The sequence below is a fragment of the Zeus faber genome, assembly GCF_960531495.2.
Source record: "Zeus faber genome assembly, chromosome: 5".
Classification (NCBI taxonomy): domain Eukaryota; kingdom Metazoa; phylum Chordata; class Actinopteri; order Zeiformes; family Zeidae; genus Zeus; species Zeus faber.
In genome coordinates, this window is record NC_137192.1 from 34,390,836 (window position 1) to 34,417,388 (window position 26,553).

Consider the following 26,553-nt stretch of genomic DNA (forward strand, 5'->3'; position numbering starts at 1 on the left):
GGACACGGCGTTGGAAGTCGCCGGTGACGGCGCTGCAGCCACCGGGGCTCGGGGCTCGGGGCTCCGGGGTTGAGAGGCGGGTGCGCGCGGCGAGCCGTACGGTGCGTTGCGCTGAGCGCGAGCGCGTTTCTGTGGCGACAGGACGCACGCGCGGAAACGGCAGCACGCGGAGCTAAGGGGGCGGGGCTAGGGCCCAAGGGGGCGGGGCTAAGAGCGGGATGGATCCTCAGAACAACAACAACAACAAAACAACAACATAATAACAAAACAACAACAACATAACAACAAAACAACAACAACAAAACAACAACACAACAACAACAACAACATAACAACAAAACAACAACAACACAACAACAACAACAACAACATAACAACAACAACAACATAACAACAAAACAACACAACAACATAACAACAAAACAACCACAACAACCACAACACAGCAACAACACAACAACAACAACACAACGTGCGTGGTATCTGTTGGGTGGATTTCTGCTTCTCGTTCTTCTCACACTGTCCCGATAAGCGATGACGTAGAGAAGCCGCATAAATCAATTCTTTTTTTGGGGGGGATAAAAGAGAATAACTAAATTTAAATAACTTATGTTCACATCTATCAACAGAGTGGTCTGCGAGCAGCAATAATATTCAATGATAGTACTATGATACGATGCTAAAATACTACTACTATCACATTTTTAGAGCTTTATAGAGCTTATTGTGCGTAATCGCCGGGTGTCGTGACATTTCACTGCATATATGCATGACCATACGTATGTGACAAATAACCTCTTGAACTTGAACTTGAACATGATGCTAAAATACTATGATACTAACATAAGATGCTTAAATACTATAACACTATGACATGATGCTAAAATACTATGATACTAACATAAGATGCTAAAATACTATAACACTATGACATGATGCTAAAATACTATGATACTAACATAAGGTGCTAAAATACCATGATAGTACTATGATACTTTTTGATTCTAAAATCTATCTATCTATCTATCTATCCATCTGTCTATCTGTCTGTCTGTCTATCTGTCTATCTATCTATCCATCTGTCTATCTGTCTGTCTGTCTGTCTATCTGTCTATCTATCTATCCATCTGTCTATCTGTCTGTCTGTCTGTCTGTCTGCTCTCTATCTATCTTGGAAGCCATAGAAAACAACCAACTCTCATATGTATAGGGTCGAAGTGACCGAGTCATTGTTAATCTATTTGAACACAACTAGAGATGAGACTTTTTCTAAACCAGCATCAAACAATTTAAAGTCGTTTAATAATAAATGTCTTAAAATAATAAATGACCATGTACCTTAACATAACCCTACCGGGCTAGCATGAGATTAGATGATACTTGATCAATCCCAGAGGGAAATGCGGGTATTGCAGCAGCAAAAACAGTGCAAGCAATAGCCAACCAACAAATACTCAAATCAAATAAAACCCCAAGAAATAATAAGTCACCATAAACAGAACACCATTAAAACACCTATAATAAACCATTATAGAATAATGAACACAACAATAAAATAGCATGACTTTGTAATGAAAACTGATTAAAGAACATGACTGAAAGTAATGACAATACCCCTGTATAGCTATGTCGATTTTATTTTATTTTTATTTATCTCGTGTCAGTTTAAGAGTAGTTTTCATATTCTCATTGGATATCGGCATGTCTTTTGTAATTACTGTCTAATTCTCTTTCTCTTTATTTTTTATTTTTTACTTGATACAATACACATTTTGGCGTATCGTCATTGTCGAGGTCCACCTACAGTCAGTAGGATTACCAGACCGGACTCTTAGATTTATAATACAAACAATGTCAGTAGAAAATCGGCAGCAAACAAACAGGTTCAGTTTACAGTCAAAATAAACACAGGATTGTGGCAACCACACCACTACAAGTGTAACTGAATGGAACATAAAATAATAAAAACAGGTAAAAAGAAAAAAATAATAAAATTAATAAAACGATAATAATAGATAAACACATTAGCTGAAAGCTCAGCATTCATCTTCAGAGGCTCCTTCAAAGATGGATGTAAACAAAATGTCCATCTATATATCTATCTGTCTGTCTGTCTGTCTGTCTGTCTGTCTGTCTTTCCGTCTCTCTATCTATCTTTTAGGCCATGGAAAACAACCAACTCTCACATGTATAGGCTCAGTGACCAAGTCATTGTTAATTTATCTGAACAAGGCGTTTTCAGCTCTCAGACTACAATGGTAATTGAATGAAACATAAATTAAATACAAAAATGTCCAAAAATAAAAATAAAAACCTTTAGAAGTAAAATATAAAATTAAAAAAACTAGATGAACACATCGATGAAAGCTCAGCATTCATCTTCAATGATGGGTTTAAACAAAATGTATGTGATCCAACTAGCGGTTTAGATCTGTCCGTCCGTCCGTCTATCAGAGATGGGTTTGTGCTCACTGAATGTGATCCAACCGGCGTCAGATGAAGGAAAACAAGCGACCAAGGGATCATTCGCGCACGTAAACCTTCGAGTTTGTGAGGCCGAAAACGGTCACTGGGCTCCCGTCAAGGGTCGGGAAGCGGCTCGGACAGAAGCGGCCTCACGACCGACGCACACTGCGGATGCTGTTGTTTATGTCGTGCGGCATCTCCGCCACAAGGGGGAGCTGTCACTTTTTGGGAGTTTGAAGGGCGTCTGCCCCTAAAAAACACTGAACGCGTCACAACCAGCGTCAATATCACATCAGTATTATTATCACATCAGTATTATTATCACATCAGTATTATTATCACATCAGTATTACTATTACATCAGTATTATTATCACATCAGTTTTAATATCACATCAGTATTAATATCACATCAGTATTAATATCACATCAGTTTTAATATCACATCAGTATTAACATCACATCAGTATTAATATCACATCAGTATTATTATCACATCAGTTTTAATATCACATCAGTATTAACATCACATCAGTATTAATATCACATCAGTATTATTATCACATCAGTTTTAATATCACATCAGTATTAATATCACATCAGTTTTAATATCACATCAGTATTATTATCACATCAGTATTAATATCACATCAGTATTAATATCACATCAGTTTTAATATCACATCAGTATTAATATCACATTAGTATTATTATCATCACATCAGTATTAATATCACATCAGTATTAATATCACATCAGTATTATTATCACATCAGTTTTAATATCACATCAGTATTAATATCACATCAGTATTAACATCACATCAGTATTAATATCACATCAGTATTATTATCACATCAGTTTTAATATCACATCAGTATTAATATCACATCAGTTTTAATATCACATCAGTATTAATATCACATCAGTATTATTATCATCACATCAGTATTAATATCACATCAGTATTAATATCACATCAGTTTTCTTGCATTTCTTCTTGTTGTCGATCATGTGGAGGCTCCTGCTCATGTTTTCCTTCCGCCTGAGGCCAACGCGCCCCGCCGAGACTACGTTTCCCAGCGGCCCCCGCGGCCCGGCCCCCGCCCTCCTCCTCCACCTCCTCCACCCCCAGAAGAAGTGTTCAGTTCTCGGTTCTGCACCGATTTCTGCGACGACCCGCCCGTGATTCGGACGCCGCTTCCTCCGCGGGCTGGACATGTCTCCCGGCTCCGGACCGACGCCACCCGGGGAGGACGCCGTTTGTCATCGGCCCTCGAGGAAGCGCTGAAGTTGCGGTTGTTCTTTTTTTTTTTTTTTGTTGTTGTTTTGATTTTTTTTTTTTTACCGTTTTCTTCTTAAAGCGCCTCCGCTGGGACGGCGCGCGGAGACCGGGCATGGTTGCCTGCCAGGCCGAGGCTTGGGCCAGGGACGACCGCTGGCTAGTCGCGCCGCTGGACGGAGCCCCGGAGGGTTTAGACCGCTCTCCGTAAGCCGGACACCCCGAGCTCCGAGGTGTCATCCCACTTTAAAAAGGAAAGGAAGGAGAGAAAAAGAAAAAAAGCTGCTTCGCCGAGCGGAAAGAGGGAGAGAGACGACAACCACCGGGGGGACAGCGGCGACATTGTTCTCGCTCTCTCTCCCGAGTGTCGCCCCGGAGTCCACGCCGGCGGCTGATCCACGGGGTTAGCGGGCATCCCGCAAACACCGGCGCAGGAAAGTGAGCGCGGGCTTTCACACGCACGCACACACGCCCGAGGAGATCCCCGGGGGTCCCGACCGCTCACACTTTATTCACCCCCCCCCCAAAAAAAACACTTTCCCAATGCGCGCATCGCTGGCGCGGAGCGGGTCGACCGCGAGCACCGGACGCTCGGTGCGTTGATTCCCGCTCGGGGCGTCAGACAGTCGTTCTGCCTGGAAGAAGCTCTTTTTTTTTTTTTTTTTTTTTTTAATTCCATTTACTTTCTCCTCCTCCTCCTCCTCCTCCTCCTCCTCCTGCCCAAAGATCCGCCAGTTTCCGCCGCGGCCATGGAGGGGAACCTCCAGAAGAGCACCCCGCTGGCCCGGGAGCTGACGCGGATATTCAACAGCTACAACAAGCACTCCATCCAGCTGAGGAAGAACCTGAAGGAGACCAACGCGTTCTTCCGGGAGATAAGGCAGAACTACAGCAACGCGTGCGCGTCCGCCGTCAACTCCGACGCCGCGTCGCTGGAAGCAGGTGAGCCCCCCCCCCCCCGAGACCCCCACCCCGAATGGGGCAGCGGGCGACTCGACAGCCCTGCTTTACCCTCTTGTACCCTCAAACAAACAAAAACAAGTGTGTTTCAACCTATGAAGTCGTGTATTATTATAGTGGTGTGTGTGTGTGTGTGTGTGTGTGTGTGTGTGTGTGTGTGTTTTTTGTTTTTTTTTTCTCAACACAATGCATGCAGTTTGTGCTGCAGAGAGAGGAGAGGTTAAAGCCCTCAGCAGCATGATCAGGTTTATTGCACCAAATATGTTGAGATTTGCTCACATGCACAGTGGGAACGCCCCGCAGCAGAGCCTGCTTTAGGCGTTTGCATTCTGTCCGCAAGACATTCCAAAGACCCCTTTCTGCTTCGAGTTTGGCTGCGCTTGCTGTCACTAGATGACAGTGGACGGTGTGGGTTTGCCTTTTTATGTCACGTTTTTGTATCAGACCGATTTCCCACAGACGAGACATTTATCAAAAAAAAAAATGTGTCGCAATTGCATGATGTGTTGAAGTCATGAAGGAGTCCCTTGTTGACGCTGGTCATGCCTTACACTGCTTCAACGTGTCATGCTCGTCCACAGCTGAGTTTTACAAGACCAGACAAGTAGTTGAATCTAATTTAACCTCATATAGACATTGGGAGACAGGGTTAAAAGAATAGTAAACCGTCACTTACATCCCGGTTGTATGAATAATTTAGACCCTGACTCAGCATCATTCAGGATTATGGCCATTATCCTCGAATAATCAGGCTGTGGGTTGGTCCCTCTGTTGTACTTCACCTTCCAGGGCGGGACCAGGATGGAATGGCCGAGATGCCAGGTTTAAAATCTTTATTCTGAGTGTTACGCTCAGAGGAGGTTTAAGTATCTTGGGTTTTCTTTCTTAAGGTAATAATAAAGATAATTTGGCTGTTTTCTGTATATGGTAGTTCATAATATATGTTTATCAGTAAGAGGATTATTTTGGTACGAGTTACAACACTGCGTGTGAAGTGTTGAAAGTTGAAATGCAACAAAAAAAGGAAAAAAGACAGAAAATAATTGAGGGGATTTCAAGTCTCTGTAAAGTGAATTCAGTGATTTGTATCTAAACACATTATCCATGTTAGAGGGTAATTGCTGAAAATATGTGAAAAGACTGGATGATGTAATACTGAATTGTCAAGTTAGACCGTTAAACTGTTTATTATTTGTTAAACTGACCAATTTTTATGGTCCGGATCTTTTGGGCCGGCTTAAATCATGACTCTATGACGTGGAGTGGTCATACTTGGCCCCACCAGGTTGAATTCAGAGGTGTGACAGTGGTGAAATAGGCTGAACTAATGCCCAGAGTTTGGGATAAAACACTGTTTTGGGAATAAACCCGGAGAGCGTTAACTCATGCTAAGTGTTGGTGCTGATCCTGCGGGTGCTTCCGGGCCCCAGCACTCACTGGAAAAAATGTGAAGGGAGAGGGAGACAGGAGCTCAAATTGCACATTTAAACATGGAATTTACTCCAATGTAAGCGAATTAACACGATTAACGTGGTTGGGCGTGCCTTCAGCGCCTTCAGCGGACAAGCCCAGCGTTTCACAAGCAGAGGGTACTGCCCTTTTTTTCCATGATTTTGAAACCTAATTTTATATACTTGCTTGGTGATTATTTTTTTTCAATCTTTCAAATGTGGCTGGGTGGTTAATAACACATTTTTCTGTGGTGTGACAAACTCAGAAGACATCTCTTTTTTTCCCTTTACAGGGACTTTAAATGATTATTGTACCAACTGAAGCTCTGTGGAGACATGTTTTTTTTTTTTTTCCTTTAAGTTTGAGAAACCTTGAAAGCGTGGCCATTGAGTTCTCATCCTTTAGTCACGATGAGAGACTTCAGAACCCTGAACCGCCTTCTAATAATTCAGGGAAACATTTCTGATTTATGGAAAGATTTTAACTGTACACAGACTGAGTTCTTGTTCAGGCTGGATTAGCATTTTGCATTGTATATGTTTTGGGGGAGAGTTGTGGGTGTTATCCACATTTACCTCCGTCATCGAGCAATATAGTGGAGCTTTTGGGGAGAGGGGACATGGTCCATATATGTATCCTCTAATTTTCTTATTATGGGTTGTCTTTACCTTCATTGGTTAAGTAGCAACTCAGACAAGCTCCAAGAGCTTTGTTCTTCATTAAACCTTTCTCAGTTGATATCAAAGCCAACCAGAGCAAATATGAAACAAACAAACCCCATGATTCTGTAATTTGCCAGCACAAGACATCAGTGATCGTTGTTCAACAGACTGTGCCAAATATCAACCACATATGGTTGTTCTTTTTGAGCTCTTTAGCCATTCCCAATAGAACCAAAGTATGGCCCACGCCAAAACAATTGACTGGCTCTGCGGCAGACTGGCAGAACTGTAGATAGCACAGCAACCGTCACAGCGTTATAGTAATGGAGCTAGGTTCTTGAAAACGATTAAATCTTTAAAAATGAACCCCCCCACTCCTTCCTGGGATTTTCTGTAAAAATGATTCCATTACACACAAGATTGATGTGGCTGAAGCTCATCACGTCATGTTAAAAACTACCCGCGTGCACGGAAGGTTTACCCTTAAATAACATGTTTTGAAGCGAGCCATTTGTAGCTCCCTGGTTTATAACACCTGGTTTATTAATTTGTCCTTGAAATATGAATTTGAAATCAAATGAATCCATTCAGGATGTCATTCATTTTACATTTAGTCATTTAGTCATTTAGCAGACGCTTTTATCCAAAGCGACTTACAAGGGAGAATAACAATCAAGCTACATTGCAACAGAAACATTAGTGTAACAATAAATAAATACTGCTAGGTAGTGCTAAGTACTTGTAAGTTAGGAGAGGAGGTACTCTCTGAAGAGCTGGGTCTTCAAGTGCTTCTCAAAGACAGAGAGGGAGGTCCCTGCTCTGGTGGTTGTTGGCAGCTCGTTCCACCAACGTGGAACTACAAATGAGAATAAACAAATACCTGTGCTCTTACAAGAGCATTTAAGTAAGTGGGAGCGTTCCCAACAATCACGCTGTAGGCAAGCATCAGAGACTTGAACTTGACGCCAGCGGCTACAGGTAACCAAGCGGCTACAGGTAACCAGTGGAGCTGGATGAGTAGCGGAGTAACGTGTGCCCTCTTTGGCTGGTTGAGCACCAGTCGCACCACCGCATTCTGTATCATCTGCAGCGGCTTCGCCGCACAAGCCAGCAAGCCTGTTAAGAGAGCGTTGCAGTAGTCGAGGAGGGAAATCACCAAGGTTTGTAGCAGCAGTTGAGTGGCATATTGGGTCAGGTACGGCCTGACTTTTCGGATGTTGAATAGTGTGAAGCGGCAGGACCGAGAGACGGCGACAACATGGTCGGAGAATGTCAGTTGGTCATCGATAATGACACCTAGATTCCTTGCAGCCTTGGTAGGAGCAGGAGGTAAAGAGTCAATTTTGATATCAATGTTGTGATAAATACCTTGTTTGGCCGGGAAGACCAACAGCTCCGTCTTTGCCATGTTTAGTTGAAGATGGTAATCCTTCATCCACGTGGATGTGTCAGCGAGGCAATCCGAGATCCACGTCGAGACAGTGGGGTCGTCGGGCAGGAAACAAAGATCGAGTTGAGTATCATCCTCATAGCAGGGATATGAAAAACCGTGGAGCGGATGATCGGGCCCAGCGAGGTGGTGTATATGGCGAAGAGGAGAGGTCCCAGCACAGAGCCTTGGGGCACCCCTGTGGTGAGGTGCTGAGGCACAGACAGCTGGCCTCGCCATGTCACACTGAACGCCCAGTGAGGTAAGATTCGAACCAGGAAAGTGCACTGCCAGAGACGCCCATACTTGAGTATGGACAGGAGTATGCTGTGGTTGACTGTGTCTAAAGCAGCTGATAAGTCAAGCAGAATGAGAACCGAGGATTGGGCAGCAGTTTTTAAGGCCTCCGTCACAGACAACAGGGCTGTTTCAGTGGAGTGTCCGCTTTTGAAGCCACATTCAGGGTGTGGTAGTTTGGCGTTCGCAGGCCTTGGGAGTGGCTTGTTACAACACAGTGACACATACGATGTTTACGATTTAGTATCTCGCCTGAAAACAATGCTTTATATTCATCGTAGTCGAAAGTTCCATCAAGTTGAAAGGTAACTCTCCCATTCCTGTGTCGTCAAACCCTTTTGCAGCCCCTGCCTAATATTAGAATATATCTAAGGAAACAATGAACAACCATCTAATCTCTTTCTGTTAATGTTTTTTTGGAGGGTTTTGTCCAAGCTGAAAAGGTCTTATACCAATACTCTGCTTTCTGTGTTTGCTCAGACCTGTCACATGCACAGAAAGCGATCATGCCCCGTCACAGTTAAACACAAGGGAATCCTCGGGGGGGAAAAAAGATTTGAAACTATGCTTTCTGCGCCTTAGTGCCCGTTTCATTTGCATTTGACGTTAACAAAGGATAGAATTTGCCCAAATTGGAAAGTATCTCAGGTGTTTCCTCTGCATGACGGCGGCGTGACCAGTGAGCCACAATTTATAATCACATGTTAGTTCACTACTTGAAAACTTGTTGGAGTTGAAGAATATTCTCCAGCCAGCGCAGTCGTGTGTGTGTGTGTGTGTGTGTGTGTGTGTGTGTGTGTGTGTGTGTGTGTGTGTGTGTGTGTGTGTGTGTGTGTGTGTGTGTGTGTGTGTGTGTGTGTGTGTGTGTGTGTGTGTGTGTGTGTGTGTGTGTGTGTGTGTGTGATCATTTTGAACTTAGCACTGTCAACTCCCTTTCCATGCTGACGACACAATCTTCTTTCAAAACTCAAGATAACATAAAAAATCCCCCTCAAAAAGTTATTTGGTTTTTTTCGTAAACAAAAACATAATGCAATCCACTAATGTGTATATATCCTCTACGCTCATGCTGCCTGTGGCCACTAGTTTCTGTCTACCACAGTGCTTCCTATTAATAACTCAGGATAATCATGGACAGACTTTAAAAAATGTGAACCTATCCTTGAACAGCCTGGTGTAGCTGCAGCTGTGGTAGTGAGCCAATCACACCTCGCATTCAATCCAAGAACGCTCGCAGTGATTGGCTGGCTTGTAGCTGCTGCAGTGGTGGGCCAATCCAGCGTCTCATTAAATCAAAGAATGCTTGTGGTGATTAGCTGCAATAAAACCATGCAAATAGTCTTTTTTTTTTTTTTTTCTATATGTGGGTGCAAAAATTTGAATGCAGGTGTGTTTTGACTGGAGAAGTTATGATACTGCTTGGTATTGGCATATATTTCAATCGATACCTTAAAGGTATTGAGTACCAATACCCAGCCCTAGAGTGTGAGTGTGAGTGTGAGGCCCAGCCTCAAAGCTGAGTGAAAGAGGAGCGGAACACTAGTTATACCCCACCCTTTTTTTTCTGATGTCTGTCTTTTCCCCCCCCCCTTAGGCCAGCTAAGCTGCATCTCTTTTCCAAGTCATGAGGAAGAGTTCCTACGTAATACTGTTGGTGCTACTCCTTACATCCTGGTTCTCGGCCAGGACTGTACTGCCCGCTACCAGCTGCTCAACTGCCTCCTGGGTGAGAGACTTTTACCATTGGGCCCTGAGGCTGGAGAGGCCTGTGAAGGGGTCCAGGTAACTGTTTGCAAGAGGAGGAAGTTGTGCTTCACCCACGGGAGGCAGACACGGCTCAGCCTCGCGCTGCCTGGCCAGTATGAGCTGGTGCACCAGCTGGCAGCGAACTGTGGGCGCTGGGACACTGTGCCTCGGGAGGACCTAGAGATCCAGGAGGAGTGTGAGGACCCAGCTCACAGGCTAGCCGAGCTGGAGATCACACTACACCACCCACTGCTGCAGGTAGGTTCAACTCATGGGTCAGGTTAACAATATACAGTCCATGCATATTTTTATTTTTCCCCGGTTGGGAAATTCAGGAGTGAGTGAATAGTAACTCTTATGCCAGGAGGTGAGGCCTTTTGCATTGTAATTGAAATGGGGTTTTTGCATTTTGTATTCTTTCGATGGCTTGTTGTGGAAAGGAATGATAGTTTTAGTTATTTGTTGTCATTTTGTCAAGGCATTCAAGTGAACCATCATATACCATGATGTTGTACTTTTGTTTATTCATTTTTATTTTTTTGTTTTACTCTCAAATGTGCTGTTCATTCACTTTAAATAATAAGTTCCTAAATGTCCGTAAAGCACTTTGAGCTGCAAATTTTGTATGAAAGGTGCTATAAAGATTATTAGGGGTCAAGCCCGAAAGGGGAAAAAACTCATGGCAGTAGCCAGTGGATGTCATGAATCCACCGCACTCACAGACAAGATGAATAAAATGTGTATTGGGGCAGACCCGACATGGCGTCAGCCAAGTTTGATCCAGATCGGTCCGTAATTGTAGAATCATTTAGTAAAAAACTGTATTTGCACAATGACGGCGAGCACAGGTCGCATGATAGCATTGCAGCCTAGTGACTGGTCAACAATCAGGAGTCACCAAGATGGCGACACGTGCAGATGTAACATGCCGTCAGAACTTTATGGATGTCATGGATCTGACGAGCCCACAGACAATCTGACAACATGGCGTTGTTCGTGTTTCATCCAGATCAGTACTGTGTGGTCCGGGTTCAATATTGTGGATGAAGTTTGTGATCAACAATCGCAACCTCACAAAGATGGAGCCGCGCACAGTGTGCGTGCGCAAGATGACGGAGTATACAAATCACGTGACAGATATACTGTTGTTGCGAATCGCGATTGGACTTTAAATATTGGTAATATAAGATACAACCTCTTAACCATACAAACTTACAAAGTCACAGGTATTATTTTATTACGATTAACCTTTATTATGTTTGAAAGAAATGTAGTTAGTATTTTTATCAGAAGTATTACCAGAAGACAATTGGATTAAACAAAGCATATTAAACATCATTAATATATACGCTTCTTAGGAAAACTGACATGGATCAGAGTAAGTTCTACAAAATAAAAACCCAATAGCGCCACTGTCAGAATTGATAGACATACCAGAGATACTGTATCAATGTATTCCAACTACCTGAATTATAATTACTGGTAACAATAACCATAAGCAGTTACACAATTCAAGGAACATGTATTTATTGTGTATGTGTTTAGAAATATTTTAATTATTTATTTATTTATTTTGGTTTTTGGGTTCCCTTCCAGATGCCCTAAAGATTTGTCACAATTACAACAAAAATATGTAGCCCACTACACACAATTTATTTAATTATATATCCTCTACATTTACATTACATTTACATTTAGTCATTTAGCAGACGCTTTTCTCCAAAGCGACAACACCGACGGACGCAGCCATCAGGAGCAATTAGGGGTTAAGTGTCTTGCTCAAGGACACTACAGCATGCTAGCAGGAGGAGCCTGGGATCCAACCAGCAACCTTTAGATCACTAGACCACCAGCTCTACCGCCTGAGCTACCATCCCCATCATCACCCCCCTACATTTGAAGTCAGTTAAACCACTTACCTTAGTTTATTCTAATGTTTGTTTATTTAAAGAATACTTTATTATTGTAAAGGCAGTTTTCTGTTGATTTACAAAGTGCCATATTATAATTCTGTTCCCCAAAATGGATTAATCATCATTTCAGCCATAATCATCCAGCCCTCCTCCAGAATGATTACTGCCGTTAGTTGTGGTGTAGGAAACCCACCCACAGCCATAAACACCGTCCGATCATAGAATGACACTGTAACAAGGCCAGAACAAATGAACTTCTGCAGTCACAACACACCAAAGAGAACAAAGAGCCACTGCACACACCCTGGACCATTAGTATTGCTGCCTGCAGCTACTATTATCATTATCATTATTATTATTATTATTATTATTATTATTATTATTATTATTAGGGGTCCAGCCCGCAGGACTGGGACGCTATTGTCTTTGTTCATATTTTTATTTTTCTCCTGGGCATTTTTCCGGCTCAAAGTGTCACAGCAGCCGCCAAACTCACGGACACGAATGAAGTGTCGTTGGATTCGGGGCAGTTCAGACATTTTGTGGTCCAGTTTGATCCACATCGATCGATATTTGGAGCAGGAATTAGTGGAAAAAAATGTGCCAGTATACCAGAAGTAGCCGAATGTGGGCAGAGCGGGGCGGGCTGCGCTGGTGACGCAGGGAGCTTTGTGACATAATCATTCAATTTGTTTAATATGTGCAGGTTGTGGCTGTGGGGGGCTCTGGCATGGGGTGAGGGGCGCTGCAGTCTAGACTTCATTGGTTTGTCATTGTTGCTGCGACCAGGATCTGCGGCGGGTCGAGACGAGAGGGAGCTGATGCTGCGTTCCATGAGAACTCGGAAGATGGTTATTCGGCTCGATAGGAAGTAATTCTGTGTTTCATGTGAACTCGGAAAACTGTAATTTGTGACTAACATGGCCCCGTGCATTGATGCCTGCAGCTATAATAATAATAATAATAATATTAATAATAATAATAATAATAATTATTATTATTATTATTATTATTATTATTATTATTACAAATAATAAATAATACCCTGCCTCAGGTGGAAGTTAAGGCTCTTACTGTCCCTGTTCTATTGCTGCAGTGTTATTCTCCCTTTGGCATTGAATTATTTGACAGTGGCATCTAGCAGTTCATGACTAAATTGAAATACCACATGTAACAAATAACAGCTGTAGCTGCATTTTTTTTATTTCATTTTTTGACTTTGTTCCAGTGAGACTGGTCAAAAGGAGGAATTTTGCCCATTATTTTGTGAGAGCATTGGCTGATATTTGTCTCTGTGGGCGGCATCTTTTATTCCTCTATAGGACTAAGTGTTGAAATGTCCTTGAACAAGATCCCTGCTGTAATGATGGGGCGCAAACCCAGTGGGCAACAGAGGATTGACCCCTTGACTAAATTGTTCTCAATCAGATATGATCTGGCTGAACAGCCTCCCACCCTGGCATCTGGTGGGGACTGCAAACAAATTAACAATAAGTGATTAAATTCCACGGGGGGGGGGTTCTAGAAGTGGCTTTGTCCCCGTTCAAGTTTCGAGCACTCGTATCGAACAGGCTCACGTTGGTACGGATATTGCGTTGGGGGTGCGAGATCTTCTGCAGTGCACATAGCTGTTGCATCAAGCTGGTCTTCAGCCAATGGGGCCCAATGTTCGGCCTATCTCCTAGGATTAGCTGATTTGTCGAGGGTTGGTAATCGCAGCCATTCCTTGTCATGTGTGAAACGTGGAAAATGGTGTTTAATCCGTTGGACTAAGTAGTCTTAGCGGGTCACCATTCAAGCCAAGGTTCAGATGCTTTCAGAAAATAGGCCTAGCATTGGTTAGGTCTCCTCGCCCGCCCACCCCCCTTTACGTAATGGTCTGGTGCGATTCACATGACCAGGCCAAAAAATCCCAAACCCTTTGCTGTGATAAAGTTTCCATGGTTCCAGGACAGTGTTTGCTCGTGTCACCAGAAGGCCATATTTGTTGTCTTGATGTCTTGTCTCCATTTTATCATTAATGAAGCACAAACTCAGATCATGAGTGAGGTGTGCTGATGGAAAATATCTTTTTCCAGCTTGCCTCTAATGTCTTGAAAAGTTTATTTAAAATTACATTTTTGTACCATCTCATTTTACCGGGGCTTGGTTTGAATCAAGTCAAATTTTTTACATTATGCTGTTAATTTGTTTTGAAAAAAGTTCAAAGATTACGTTAATAAAGATAAATCAATAAACAAACTTGCTTCTATCAGGGAGTAGTTCTCTAAATTAAATGCAGTTCCAGTTTCAGTGGTTGATGTTGTTTTCTTTGATGAACTATAGAGTTAAACTTGTTTGCGATTGGGGGGGGTGAAAGCAGGGCAGGGAACCTCTCTCCAGTCACTGTGATATTCACACAGCTCTGTCACAATCGCAGCACCCTGCTTCAGAGGCCAAGGGATAAAAAGAGGCAACTTGCTAATTACTCTTCTCCTTCATTTCAGCGTTTGCCAGTGCATCTCGCTCACTTCAAGCAAAGAGTAACACAGAAGACAAAAATGGCATTATTAACCCCCCGTCAAATTTCTGCAATGCTTTTGAGCTGCATAATTAAGCGTGATCGCTCACTGTCAACGCATCCTGGAGGCCACACAGGACACTCTGCTTATTAACAGAAGGCTGAGATGTTAGTGTGTCCATTTCAAATTTGCATTTATGTTTTTCTTTCCAAGTCTGCTTGAGCTAGTTTTCAGTCAAAATACGCAGTCAACCACGACCAACAGATAAACATAAACAGTGCATTGCGGCATTGGAGATGCGCACTTGCAGTTCAGCGCAGGGCCTTATATCAAAGGCATGGTGTTGGGAATGGACTGCATTGAGGCAAATCCGACATTGACTTTAGTTTGATTGGTTGTGAACAAATGTTTTCAGGCTATCTCTGTTCCAAAGAGACTGCTCAGTTGGGCTCCGCTCTTGTTTCTTGGAGACAGGACTGACTGTCTCCTTTGTGTGGCTGTGTTAGTCATTTCTCCGGTTTATTTTCTCTTTTTCATCCCCATCTCACTGACTCCCTCTCACGATTTCTCCAATTCTAGTTTTGTTGGTGTTGCCATTTATCAAAGGCAGAGTAAATCTTTTTTGCTTGTCATTTTGTGCCCCTTGCTAGATTTTCCCAAGACCAACGTCAATGTTTGCGTGCCACTTTGTGTTCACAAATAGAAGTGCTATGTGATATATGTTGCCTTTTTTTGAATCTTGTCCAAAAACAACATGTTTGTATGTTATTGAATCTTTAAATGTTGATTTTTCCTTTAACAAGTAATTCAAATTTGGACTAAATTCCTTTCCAACTAAATTTTTAATTTCTAAATTTCTTCCCAAAAATACATTTTGAGGCATCTGAAGTGAAGTATCAGATGCCCCACCCTGTGGCCGGGTGGAGCATCCGGCCGGTTGCGGTATCGTTGGCCTGGCCTTTGCGCGGGGCGTTGATGGGCCTGGGGGCGTTGGCGTTGTCGGCACGGGACCTGGCTCTGGGTCAGTGGTCTGTGCCTGGCACCGGTGGCCAGATTTCTGCGCTTGCCAGTGCATCTTATGCCTGCACGTGGGGTAGGGTTTTATGTGTACGCTTTAGGGGTGCAGGGTCTCCTCGTGCCATCTGGGGCTGGTTTATGCTCCTTGGGGCCGTGCTTTGCGGGCTCCCGGCTTCTCTGGGGACTGGGGCGTCTTCTGTGGCTGCAGGGCAGGGTGCTAAGGAGCTTTGCTGCCTTCACGGTGTCTATGCGGCTGCAGGACTCTGGGGTGGCTGTGGAGCCTTTTCCCATGCTTGTGGGCGCCATCATATAATTCTGACCTCATACACCAGAACTAATTGTGACAAGTGCCGTGTGCGCACACGCACACACACACACAAACACACACACACCAGCACCTGCTTGGACACACCCCTCAACACCCTCCTGATTACATCCCACTCCTTCTCTCCCTCCTTTACTGCCATAGCTCTCACAGGAGGAGTCCAGGTGCCGAGCTGCTGTTCCAGTTTTCCTGGACTTAATTAACTCTGTTTTGTCGATACATGTTGTCGTCTGATGTTTCTATGGTTATGTTTTTCCAGGTACATGTTGTTTGCTTCTATGTTTATTTGTCTCACTCGTGGTGACTCTCCTCCTCTTGGAGTAGTAATGATCATTAGTTGTTTATAGACCCAAACATGGTAAGATGGTTCTCCAAAGAGGGGGGTTGGTGGTGGTTCTGTGTAACAACAAGCTGTGCTCTTGTCGTCCTACAGCTCGTCCACAGGACAGAGTTATTGCAGCAGTTCACTTTATTGAGAATGAATAAAGTGTTGCATTGCAGGTTGAGAAGTTGAACTCCACTTGCAGACTAACTCTGTCCTGGATGCAATGGCACAAATACTCTGTGTTGTATGGCCAGCATGCTGACAACACAGGTTACCAAAAAAAAAAAGTAAAGTATCACAGAAACATATTATGCCATGAGCACACTACAAGGCTTTCAAAGTCGTCAGTGTGAACAGTACAGTAAGATCGCTGTACTCGTCACACTACACAACTTTCTGTCTTGTGATGGGGAATCTTGCAGTCTTGTGGTTTCACGCTACATGACTGATGGGCAACAGGGGTCACACTTTACAAGATCTTTCCCCAGGAGCAATCCCTGACAAGTCTGTTGGGTCTCCAAACTACATTTGTCACAAAAACACACGTGAGAATTGACACAGGAAATGACGCGATACGTTGTGCGGGCCAGTTTTTTTTTGTTTTTTTGTTGTTGTTTTTTTATTAAATTCTTGATCACTGTAAAAAAACGAATAAAAGCAGAATTTAAATAAGAAATAGATTAAAAACCTTTAGATGAAAAGTAAAATGGGTATGTTGTACGTTCTTGGTCGCTGCACCGTGCACGCCGTCTCTCGTTCTCGACTCCTCCCCTCCCCCTCACGCCGTGTCTGCTCTCATTGGCTGTAGCTCGTTGCGTCCCTCCCAACTCGATCTCGACCCGACCAGATATGAAGCCCGCTTGATATCCCCCCGGTGTCGGCCAGAAGTCGACGCTGTGCGCTCTTCGCTCGTCGAAGCGACGCTCCACCCTGTAGCCGGGTGGAGCATCTGGCCGGTTGCGTTATCACGGGGCTCGCCTTTGCGCGGGGTGTTGGCGGGCCCCGGGGGCCTCGCCGGCGAGACTGGCGCTTCTGGCGGGGTGTTGTCGGCACCCGACCTGGCTCCGGGCCAGTGGTCCGTCCATACGACTTTGCTCTGCGATCTCCAGAAACCTGTCGGCGAGCTGAGAATCAGCCCAGGATCACGTAGTCTGAACCCGGCATTACACTACAGAAATCTTTTCCTTTTTCCCGGTTCTTGCTCAGGAAGCAAAGATCATGGTGGTTCCATGTCCGAGTGTCCAGCCCATCGAGGAGGCTCTGGACGACTGCACACGCAGCGTGATCCCCATCCTCCTCTACGCCCTCAACCAGGACTCCCTGAGCGGGGAGCAGGTGGTGGAGCTTCACAAGGTCAAACAGATGCTTCCCTTCCCCATCTGCTTCATCCGAATCCCCGCCACCCTTCTCGAAGCGTCCCCGGAGCCCGGTCGCCGTTGCGACAGGGAGAAAGACAAGGAGAGGGAGAAGAGCGCCCTCCATAAACAGCTGCTGTCCCTCGACTTCCTGAGCAGCGCTGCGGGTAGCTGCCCCTGCGGGGCCCCCGCGCAGTCGTCCACGCCAGGGGCCAAACCCCAGAGCGTGCTGGGGGAGTCCTTCGAGAGGCTGCATCGGCTGGTGGTGCCCTTCGCCCGCCAGGTGCTTCACAATCAGCAGGTGGAGGCCGCCAATCTGCTCAATGGGGTGCACTGCCGCTGCTTAGATCTGTTCATCAATCAGGTGGGTGTCCTTATTCAAACCTTTTTTTATTTTTATTTTTTTTTTTTTACTTGTTTCACTTTATCCAATAGTGTGTTTTATTTCATTTCGATTTTTATTCCTGCATTTATCAGCCCGTCTGCAAGTGGTAGGAAATGTTTTTAGGTAGCTTTACAATCAGCTTTTGGGAAAGGTTATTTTTTTGAGACGAGTCCAAACCCGGTCAAGCAGCATCATCAACACTTCAGATAAATGCGTTGATGATGGGATGCCTTATCGAATCCAAACGTGAGGTTATGATTTTTAAGTACTTGAAGTAGTTTAACTTTTGAAACTTCAAGTTCAAGAGATTATTTGTCACATACATACACATACGGTCGTACATATATGCAGTGAAATGTCATGACACCCGGTGATTACGCATTAGCTCGAAAAATACTCAAATGTGCGTAATCGACACGCGGTGCTCACGCAGCTTGCAGTGAAAACTGCAGTTAATATCAGAATAATTTTACTTTAGTTGAATGTTCTTATCTCATTTTCATTTGTACCTCTTTCAGACTGCACTGTTTTGTTTGTTTGTTATTTTGCTGCTGCAACGCCTGAATTTCCCACTAACCTATATCCTATGTTTGAATGGGTGACTTTTACTTTTCACCAGTGCATTGTTGTCTTGCATTGCAGTATATACTTATGGTATAGAAAGAGTACTACTTCCAACACTGTTTTTTTTAAATTTTATTTTATTTTTTTCTTTCAAAGTCTTTCTTTGTAACTGCATGTTCAAGATCCATGTACAACGCTGCGTTTGCCCCCCCCGGGCAGGCTTTCGACATGCAGCGGGACCTGCAGATCACTCCCCGCCGGCTGGAGTACACCCGGGAGAAGGAGGGCGAGCTGTTCACCTCCCTCATGGCCATCGCCAACCGCAAGCAGGAGGAGATGAAGGAGATGATCATGGAGACACTTTGTGGCATGAAAGAGCAGCTGCTGGAGGACGCTGCAAACCTGGAGTTTACAGGCCAGTGTCTCCACCTTCACCAAATTATGATCCGCAGCTCTTCCGCAATTATTATTATTATTTTTTTGTGCCAACATTTCTGGGGAATCCTACAGAAATGTGGAGAGCCACATTTGGACTAGTATAAATGTCATGAGGGCACCGGGGCTTTGTCTCTTATCATCATGTGCCTCTTGACAAATATTTTTTTATCGGTTGTGATAATTATAAAATTTTTCCCTGGGGCCTTCAGATATTAATTTGTATTTTTTTTCCATATATATAATTGTAATAATTATTTATTATAAATATATATAATATATAATTAATTATTAAATAATTAATAATTTTCATAATTTATATCTGCCTTTTGTGATATGAGAATTTAGAAATACTATCTGGAGACGGGGAGGCAATTCACTGCTTTCACTCACATGAGATTTTAATACACTTAGAAGTAGAACAATGCATTCTTTGATTATAATGGAACTTCCCAGTCCCTGTTTTCAGCCATATTCCTCATGCCTCAAATTACATGTAACGAAATGAACTTGTTGCATTTCTGTCATCTTTGCAGCACGTCCTGCTTCTTGTTGTATTGGCGCCAGAGTCTGTCCAACCAGACACCCAAACATTTGGGACTTAGCTGTTCTATGTATTTGGCCCCGAGCCCAGAGTAGTATACTCACAGCTTTGTTCTCAACTGTAAAGTGACATTGTTTCTGCTTCAGCTTCATTCTGAAGTTCGATTCTAAAAGGGCAGCATATTGTTGGTTACAAATTTGAGTCATTTAAAGCCTCGTTTTTTTTTTACTTCAAGTTTAAAATGTAATCTTTTTCCAGTCCACTTTGAGTAATTAATCATTTGTGATGGTGATTGTTGGTGGGTATCTACAGACGATTAGCATTAGAAATTGTTAGAATAGTAACAATTGAAATAGTCAAGCAATCAAATGCAAAAAGGAGGTGAATGTGGTCTTTCTATGAATAAATAATCTATAAATGGTGGAGTTGACTGCACAGTGTCCTGCTGCTATAATATGTTTACAGCCGGAACAGGATTGCCAGCTCTGGTTAATGACTCAGCCGCAACAAGACATCACTTAGGTCAGAATTATTTAGTTTCATGGAACTAGCATTCATGGGAGTTTAACCATTCAGATTGTGGTGAAGTGCTGAAAATAACAAAAATGCTGTTTTTTTGTTTTGCTATTACTTTTACTAGTCTGCTACGCAAAATAGCTCCAGACCAAACCATGCTTCATCATCCCTGCAAGGCGGAGGAATTAATAGGGATTACTACATCCGCCCAGTGATCTCTTACACTCTAACTTATAGTCAAAAAGGCTGCACAGTATTTTTAATACCTAAGAAAGTCTGTAATTGTAATGGTTTCCCATTCGGAAACGTGTGACACTTTCCGATCACAGTCTTTGTCGGAGGTCCTTTTGTGTCGATGCCGTGGTTTCACAGAAGTCACAGAACTCAGGACTGCCCAGGCCACCTGTAGGGGATTCCATCCTGTTATGAAGCTCAGAATTTCTTCAATTTCCCCTGAACCACAGATATCATTGTGATGACCAGTGGAGAGCCTGTTACCTCAAAGGAGATCAAGTCCTGCATCCACCAGATCCAGGAGCTGATCGTGGTGCGGCTCAACCAGGCAGTGGCCAATAAGCTAATAAGCTCCGTGGACTATTTAAGGGAGAGTTTCGTAGGAACCCTGGAGCGCTGTCTCAGCAGTCTGGAGAAGTCCCATATCGATTCCTCTGTCCACAATATCACCTCCAATCATCTGAAGCAGGTGGGTCGGGGTCTGGGACAAAGATAAAAATGTGACGCTGTTATAATAAGAGTAAATATCTGCCCACAGGATATTAAGTAACCGGTGTGATGATGCTTTGGAGGAAAATGACCCTTATTTTGCCATTTTTGTTTTTTCAAGCTGAGGAAAGAACGAGAAGTTTCTGAATATGTTGGCATTAGCAATTGTGTCAAGAAGGCATATAGGGATGTTTTGGGAGATGTATAGATTAAATAAGGTGTGTGTGTGTGTGTGTGTGTGTGTGTGTGTAGGTGTGTGTGTGTGTGTGTGTGTGTGTGTGTGTGTGTGTGTGTGTGTGTGTGTGTGTGTGTGTGTGTGTGTATAAAATAGGTCTGTTCTGTTCTAAGTAAAAATGACATAAGTAAAATAATGGATTAAACTCACTACCTTTATAATTACATTTAGGTTTCAGCCATGAATGCCAAAGCGCTGAACCGATAGACCTCCCTTTTAGTTTTTAAATATACATGTGGGGTGTGAAGCATATATCTGAACAAAGGTATATGTACAAAGGGAGTATCACCAGACAAAACTCATGGTGTCATTGCTTTTATTTTCTGCATTTATAAAAATCTATTTACTTTTGATCTGTCCCAGATATTAAACGCTGCTTATCATGTGGAGGTGACCTTCCATTCTGGATCTTCAGTCACCAGGCTGGTCTGGGAGCAAATCAAACAGGTAAAGAGGGGGCAGCGTTAAGTCCAGCGTAAAGACTTAGGAGAATGCCACCAAATAGTTCCAACGGTGACGGTGAGCCTTGAATTACAGGATTGCCTTGCCTTCTCTTTCTGCCCGTATCCTAGATAATCCAGAGGATAACGTTTGTGAACCCGCCCTCCATCACTCCGGAGTGGAAGCGCAAGGTGGCGCAGGATGCCATAGAGAGCCTGAGCGCGGCCAAACTGGCGCGCAGCATTTGCTCCCAGTTCAGGATGCGGCTCAACAGCTCCCACGAGGCCTTCGCCGCCTCCCTGCGGCAGGTCAGCGTGCATTTTGATTTAATTCCGTCCCCTCCCCTGTTCTAATTTCTCACCTTTTATCTGGCTCCACTGAGATATCAACTAACATTTAACTTTAATTCTCAGAGAAACATCGTTATGCTCATTTTCCCTTAATTTAACCCGAGGACTATATTAGGTAGTTTAAAAAAGCCCGAGATTTACTGCCGACATTGGTAACATTGGACAGCATTGTGTCATCTGCCGAAGAGCAGTGAATGTTATATTGAGCTGGTGCCAGAGCGCTAATATTTTGGGAGATAATGTTAAAAATACTTCATAATTGAGTATTGCAAAGGACCTCACTGAAGGCACTTGTCCATGATCTGCAACAAAAACAAACGCCAGACTCTGTCGATTCCCCTGGAGGGATGTTGTGAGCGTCGCCCCAGCCGTCGTCTATTCTCGTTTTTTCTTGTGGTTGGTGTCGCCGCGTACTGAGGCGATGCAGGGGCAGCTTTCCCAGGGTTTTCCACCTTTGAACCTCGTCCTTCAACCGCCGCGGTGCCGGAACGCAAACGCCTCCGACGGACGCCGCCGATAATGAAATGCGCTGGTAATTCATTAGACTTGCACGCTTTTTTTTTCTTCATGCCGCTTGTGGCATTTCTGAGTAGTTGTGACTTGTTTCACGGCAGCATCAAGTCTTTCAGTGGCCTATTTCCAGGCGGATCTCAGTTGGAATAACTCTGCCTGCTCCGCGGCCCGTCCCCGTGTTTTCTCCTTTGTCTGGCTTCGCCTGCACCCGTGTGTTCCCTAACAAATTGGTTTTAGTCAAATTGCTGTGATGATAGCCACATGACAGGCAAACGGTTGGTATCCCCGATAGCATCTCCATGCGAGGCGGTTTGAAAATTCCAGTGCTGTAATTGATTGTCCGACAGCGGTTGATGCTTGATGGGTCTCTGCGCTGGGGAGGGGCTCGCTTCGCTGCCGCTGGTAGTCGCTCGCACGGACTCGATGTTCTCTCCATGCTCCGGGTTCTTTTTTCTTTTTTTTTTTTTTTTTTTTTTTAATACGACAAATGAGATTGTAGATATATGAGCTAGGGTGACACTTTATTAATCCCCCAGGGCAGATTTAGGCATTGCAGCAGCAAAAAATAAACGACACAGTCAAGAAATACACATTCAAATGGGATAGGACATAACAAATATGTACAAGTTAACATGAAGTAGCACTATGTTAACTAGTGAGTCCAATTTGGGCAAGTGGCAGTCTACAGTATTGTATTGTGTATTACTAATGCATGTCAACAACATGAAACCACTTCTAAAATTGTGGTATTTTGTTTTATAATGTATTTTCATATTTGAAGTCCTGTACGGCTGCTGGATTCCTAAAATGTTCCAAGTCCAGTGCTTGGCAATAAGTTATAAGCTGCTGGCAAACTACATCACTGGGCGATGGTGGGCAGGACCAACATGGACTCGACATGTTACAGCACACACACACACACACACACACACACACACACACACCCTGCCGCCTCTGGGGTGGGCTGTAACGGAGAGGTCTGCTCTCATTCTCAGTCAAGGTTTTGAAGATTCCCAGTTTTGTAAATGTTCTCCAAACATATTATTAGCAGCACCATGAAGCTGTCACATAACAAGGGTAACGGTATATTGATGTGTTGGCTCTCTGCATGTTTCTCTCTATAATTACATTTCCAACAATTGCAGGGTAGCGGGCGTGGGGGGGCTGTCTCTTAATAGAGTCATCTGATTTTCAAAGAAAGTCTTCCATCAGCAGACGCTTAACAGCATTATCTCTCGATTGTTTTTGATTATTTCTGTGGCACGGCCCGTTGCCGTAGCCAGGCCCGGGGGCTGGACGGAGGGCGTGGGTGCAGCTGTTTGGGGAAGAAACCTCCTGAAAACGATGGTTACCAAACTAAAGCACGAGGTGGCTTCTTTACCCCATCTCGGTTAGAGCAACGCACAATAAATGGTGGCTAACCCCGAGAAGAGACGCAAACGATCCCTCCATCCATCCGGACGCACTGGTTTGGCTTTACGGCCCACAAAAGCCTCCCTCTTTAAGTGCTTTACAGTTCTTGACAGAGGGCCTCGTGGTTGAACGTGTGTACGTGTGTACGTGTGTACGTGTGTACGTGTGTACGTGTGTACGTGTGTACGTGTGTGTGTGTGTGTGTGTTCGCTCCCCCAGCTGGAGGAAGGCCACACGGGGCGGCTGGAGCGCACAGAGGATCTGTGGCTGCGTGTGAGGAAGGACCACGCGCCGCGCCTCGCCCGCCTCTCCCTGGAGAGCCGCTCCCTGCGCGACATGCTGCTGCACGGTGAGACCCAGAGAGCGCAACCAGGGCCTCGGTGCACGGAGAGACGGGCCCATATCGGTCAAAACGCGCGTCGCCGCTGGGTGTGTTCTGGTCCTGGCACGGTGATGGAGGACAAGAGTGTATTTTGTGACTTTTGAGGTAGTTGACGAGACGTTCCTGAATTTACTTGAGAAGCCCACCGTGTGTCCATGGAAGGTGCCGCGCAATCAAATGAAAGACTGGTGCCCGGTTGCCCCGGGAAACCATCTCACGAAGGCCTGGCTGCCTGGTTGCCCGGACCTGATGAGATGAGTTGACAACGGAAGTTTGGGAACTTCCACTGACGCCGCGGAAACGCTACGCCACGTTGAAAGCCGCCTGGTCGGCGCTCTGTTCACACGACACAACCTTCTGTCTTGTGATCGGGAACGTTGGCGTGGTCGTGGTTTCACGCGGCAATGAGTGATCGGCGGCAGGGGTCCTACACTACAAGATGTTCCACCAGGAGGGATCCCCGACGAGTCCGTCTGGTCGCCAAACTACGTTTTGTCAGGAAAACACACGCGAGAATTGACCCCGCAAATTACGTAAATACCATGCGCGGGGCAGGACTATTCTTTTTTTTTTTTTTTTTTTTTTTTTTTCTCTTTTTTTTTATTAAGTTCTTGATCACCGTAAAAAAATGTAAAAACAAATAAAAGCAGAATTTAAATAAAAAATATAATAGAAAACCTAGGGGGGGGGGATAGTTTTGTTGTGATCCTGGCTGCTGCTCCGCTGCGCTCCCGTCCCTCCCCCTCGACTCCTCCCCCCCGTCACACCCTGTCTGCTGTCATTGGCTGTAGCTCGTTGCGTCGCTCCCGACACCAGCAGATATTAAACCTGCTCCATATCTCACCGCAGTTCACAACAAGCGCTTGACCCTGGAGGGAGCGCGCTGTGATCCCATGCGATCCAGGGCTTTGCTCGGCGATCTCCAAAAACCTGTCGGCGGGTGGAGAAATCAGGCCAGAATCGCGTCGTCTGAACGTGGCATCAGTTGCATTGATATCCTAGTGCATTGATTTACAAATATAGTGGAAAAAAATAAATAAACATTTGAATCTTGAAATGTGCGTTTGTAATTTACATTTACACTATACGTCAATTATAAAATGATTAAAATCCGGTGACCATTTTGCCATTCTTGTTTCGATGAAACTTCTGAGCCCAAACCAATGTGGTGAATTTTACAGGGAAGCCCAAACTGGGCAGGGAACTGGGCCGGGGCCAGTATGGAGTGGTGTACCTGTGCGACACCTGGGGAGGCCATTACCCCTGCGCCTTGAAATCCGTCGTGCCGCACGACGATAAACACTGGAACGATTTGGCTCTGGAGTTCCACTACACCAGGTGAGTCCCAGGGAGTGAGTGAACAAAGGGCCGAAACGTCTCCCGCGGGGGCTCCGGGCCCCGGGTGAGCGACTGAGGACGGCGCTGGTATACAACAAATCCATAATGCATCGCTGCTCGTTCTGCTGACACAGGCGCTCCCAGGGGTTGGCAGCCGCAGCCGCAGCCCCGGCGCTCCCGCCCGTCTTCATCCCGCATATTTGTTGTGACGGTTTCAGGGCTGGAGGCGGTTTGTTTTGCACCAGCCGGTGCAGTTGCGAGGCCGGTTCGTGTCCGCGGTTTCAAACGCGAGGAATGCGGTCGGTGGCTCGGGCGGGGCGGGCGTCGGCCTCGTTGGACGCGTCAACGCCAAACTGCCGGGAGGGGATTTGAGGCCTCCATGTTGAATTTCGCAATGTGCAGCCGGTTTGTAGAATACAAAATAATAAAGACGGGGCGTAAAAAACAAAACAAAACTTTTAAAGCCGGTCTCTTGTCGAGTTGCGTGCAAAACATTTTAATCTTTAAAATTCTTCTCTAACAGGTGAAGGGGGGGGGGCAACTGATTTCCATTTGGCATAAACGTTTGTCATCTTTTCTGGCGGCGTCCAGGTCGCTGCCCAAGCACGAGCGCCTGGTGGACCTGCACGGCTCCGTGATCGACCACACCTACGCCGGCGGCTCCAACGTCTCCGTGCTGCTCATCATGGAGCGGCTGCACAGAGACCTCTACACCGGCCTGAAGGTGACGCTGCGCTTAGAGAGGACGTGCGTCTGCATCGCGTGCGCGCGCGTACAATGAAAGCGTGGGAAATAATGTCATCACTTGGTTGCCGCACGGCAAGAGGAAAAAATGTGATGTTTTAAATGTAATTGTCTGTGCAATTACAGTGTAAGTTGAGTCGTCCTGTCTTAATGTAAGATGCGTTGAGATACATTGAAAGAAGAACTGAAGTCAGTAAAACCTGTGACAACAAGCTTTGACACATGGTCCGTAGAGTGCTTC

General features: G+C 44.8%; 1 protein-coding gene across 2 annotated transcripts in view; it reads left to right on the plus strand.

Moving 5' to 3' along the window:
• The window catches only part of dstyk (dual serine/threonine and tyrosine protein kinase), a 34,115-nt gene that overhangs the window by 5,517 nt on the left and 2,045 nt on the right, over window positions 1-26,553 (plus strand). Inside the window, exons 2-11 of one of the 2 annotated variants that reach the window (XM_080001592.1) lie at window positions 4,016-4,689; window positions 10,142-10,551; window positions 17,581-18,093; window positions 18,898-19,093; window positions 20,638-20,876; window positions 21,495-21,578; window positions 21,704-21,880; window positions 24,068-24,197; window positions 25,412-25,568; window positions 26,160-26,292. In XM_080001592.1, coding sequence (XP_079857718.1) covers window positions 4,497-4,689; window positions 10,142-10,551; window positions 17,581-18,093; window positions 18,898-19,093; window positions 20,638-20,876; window positions 21,495-21,578; window positions 21,704-21,880; window positions 24,068-24,197; window positions 25,412-25,568; window positions 26,160-26,292 — 2,232 coding nt within the window. In that variant the 5' untranslated portion in view covers window positions 4,016-4,496. Of the gene's footprint in view, window positions 1-3,731; window positions 4,690-10,141; window positions 10,552-17,580; window positions 18,094-18,897; window positions 19,094-20,637; window positions 20,877-21,494; window positions 21,579-21,703; window positions 21,881-24,067; window positions 24,198-25,411; window positions 25,569-26,159; window positions 26,293-26,553 lie in introns of those variants that run through there. The other variant, XM_080001591.1, reaches the window with a different exon arrangement.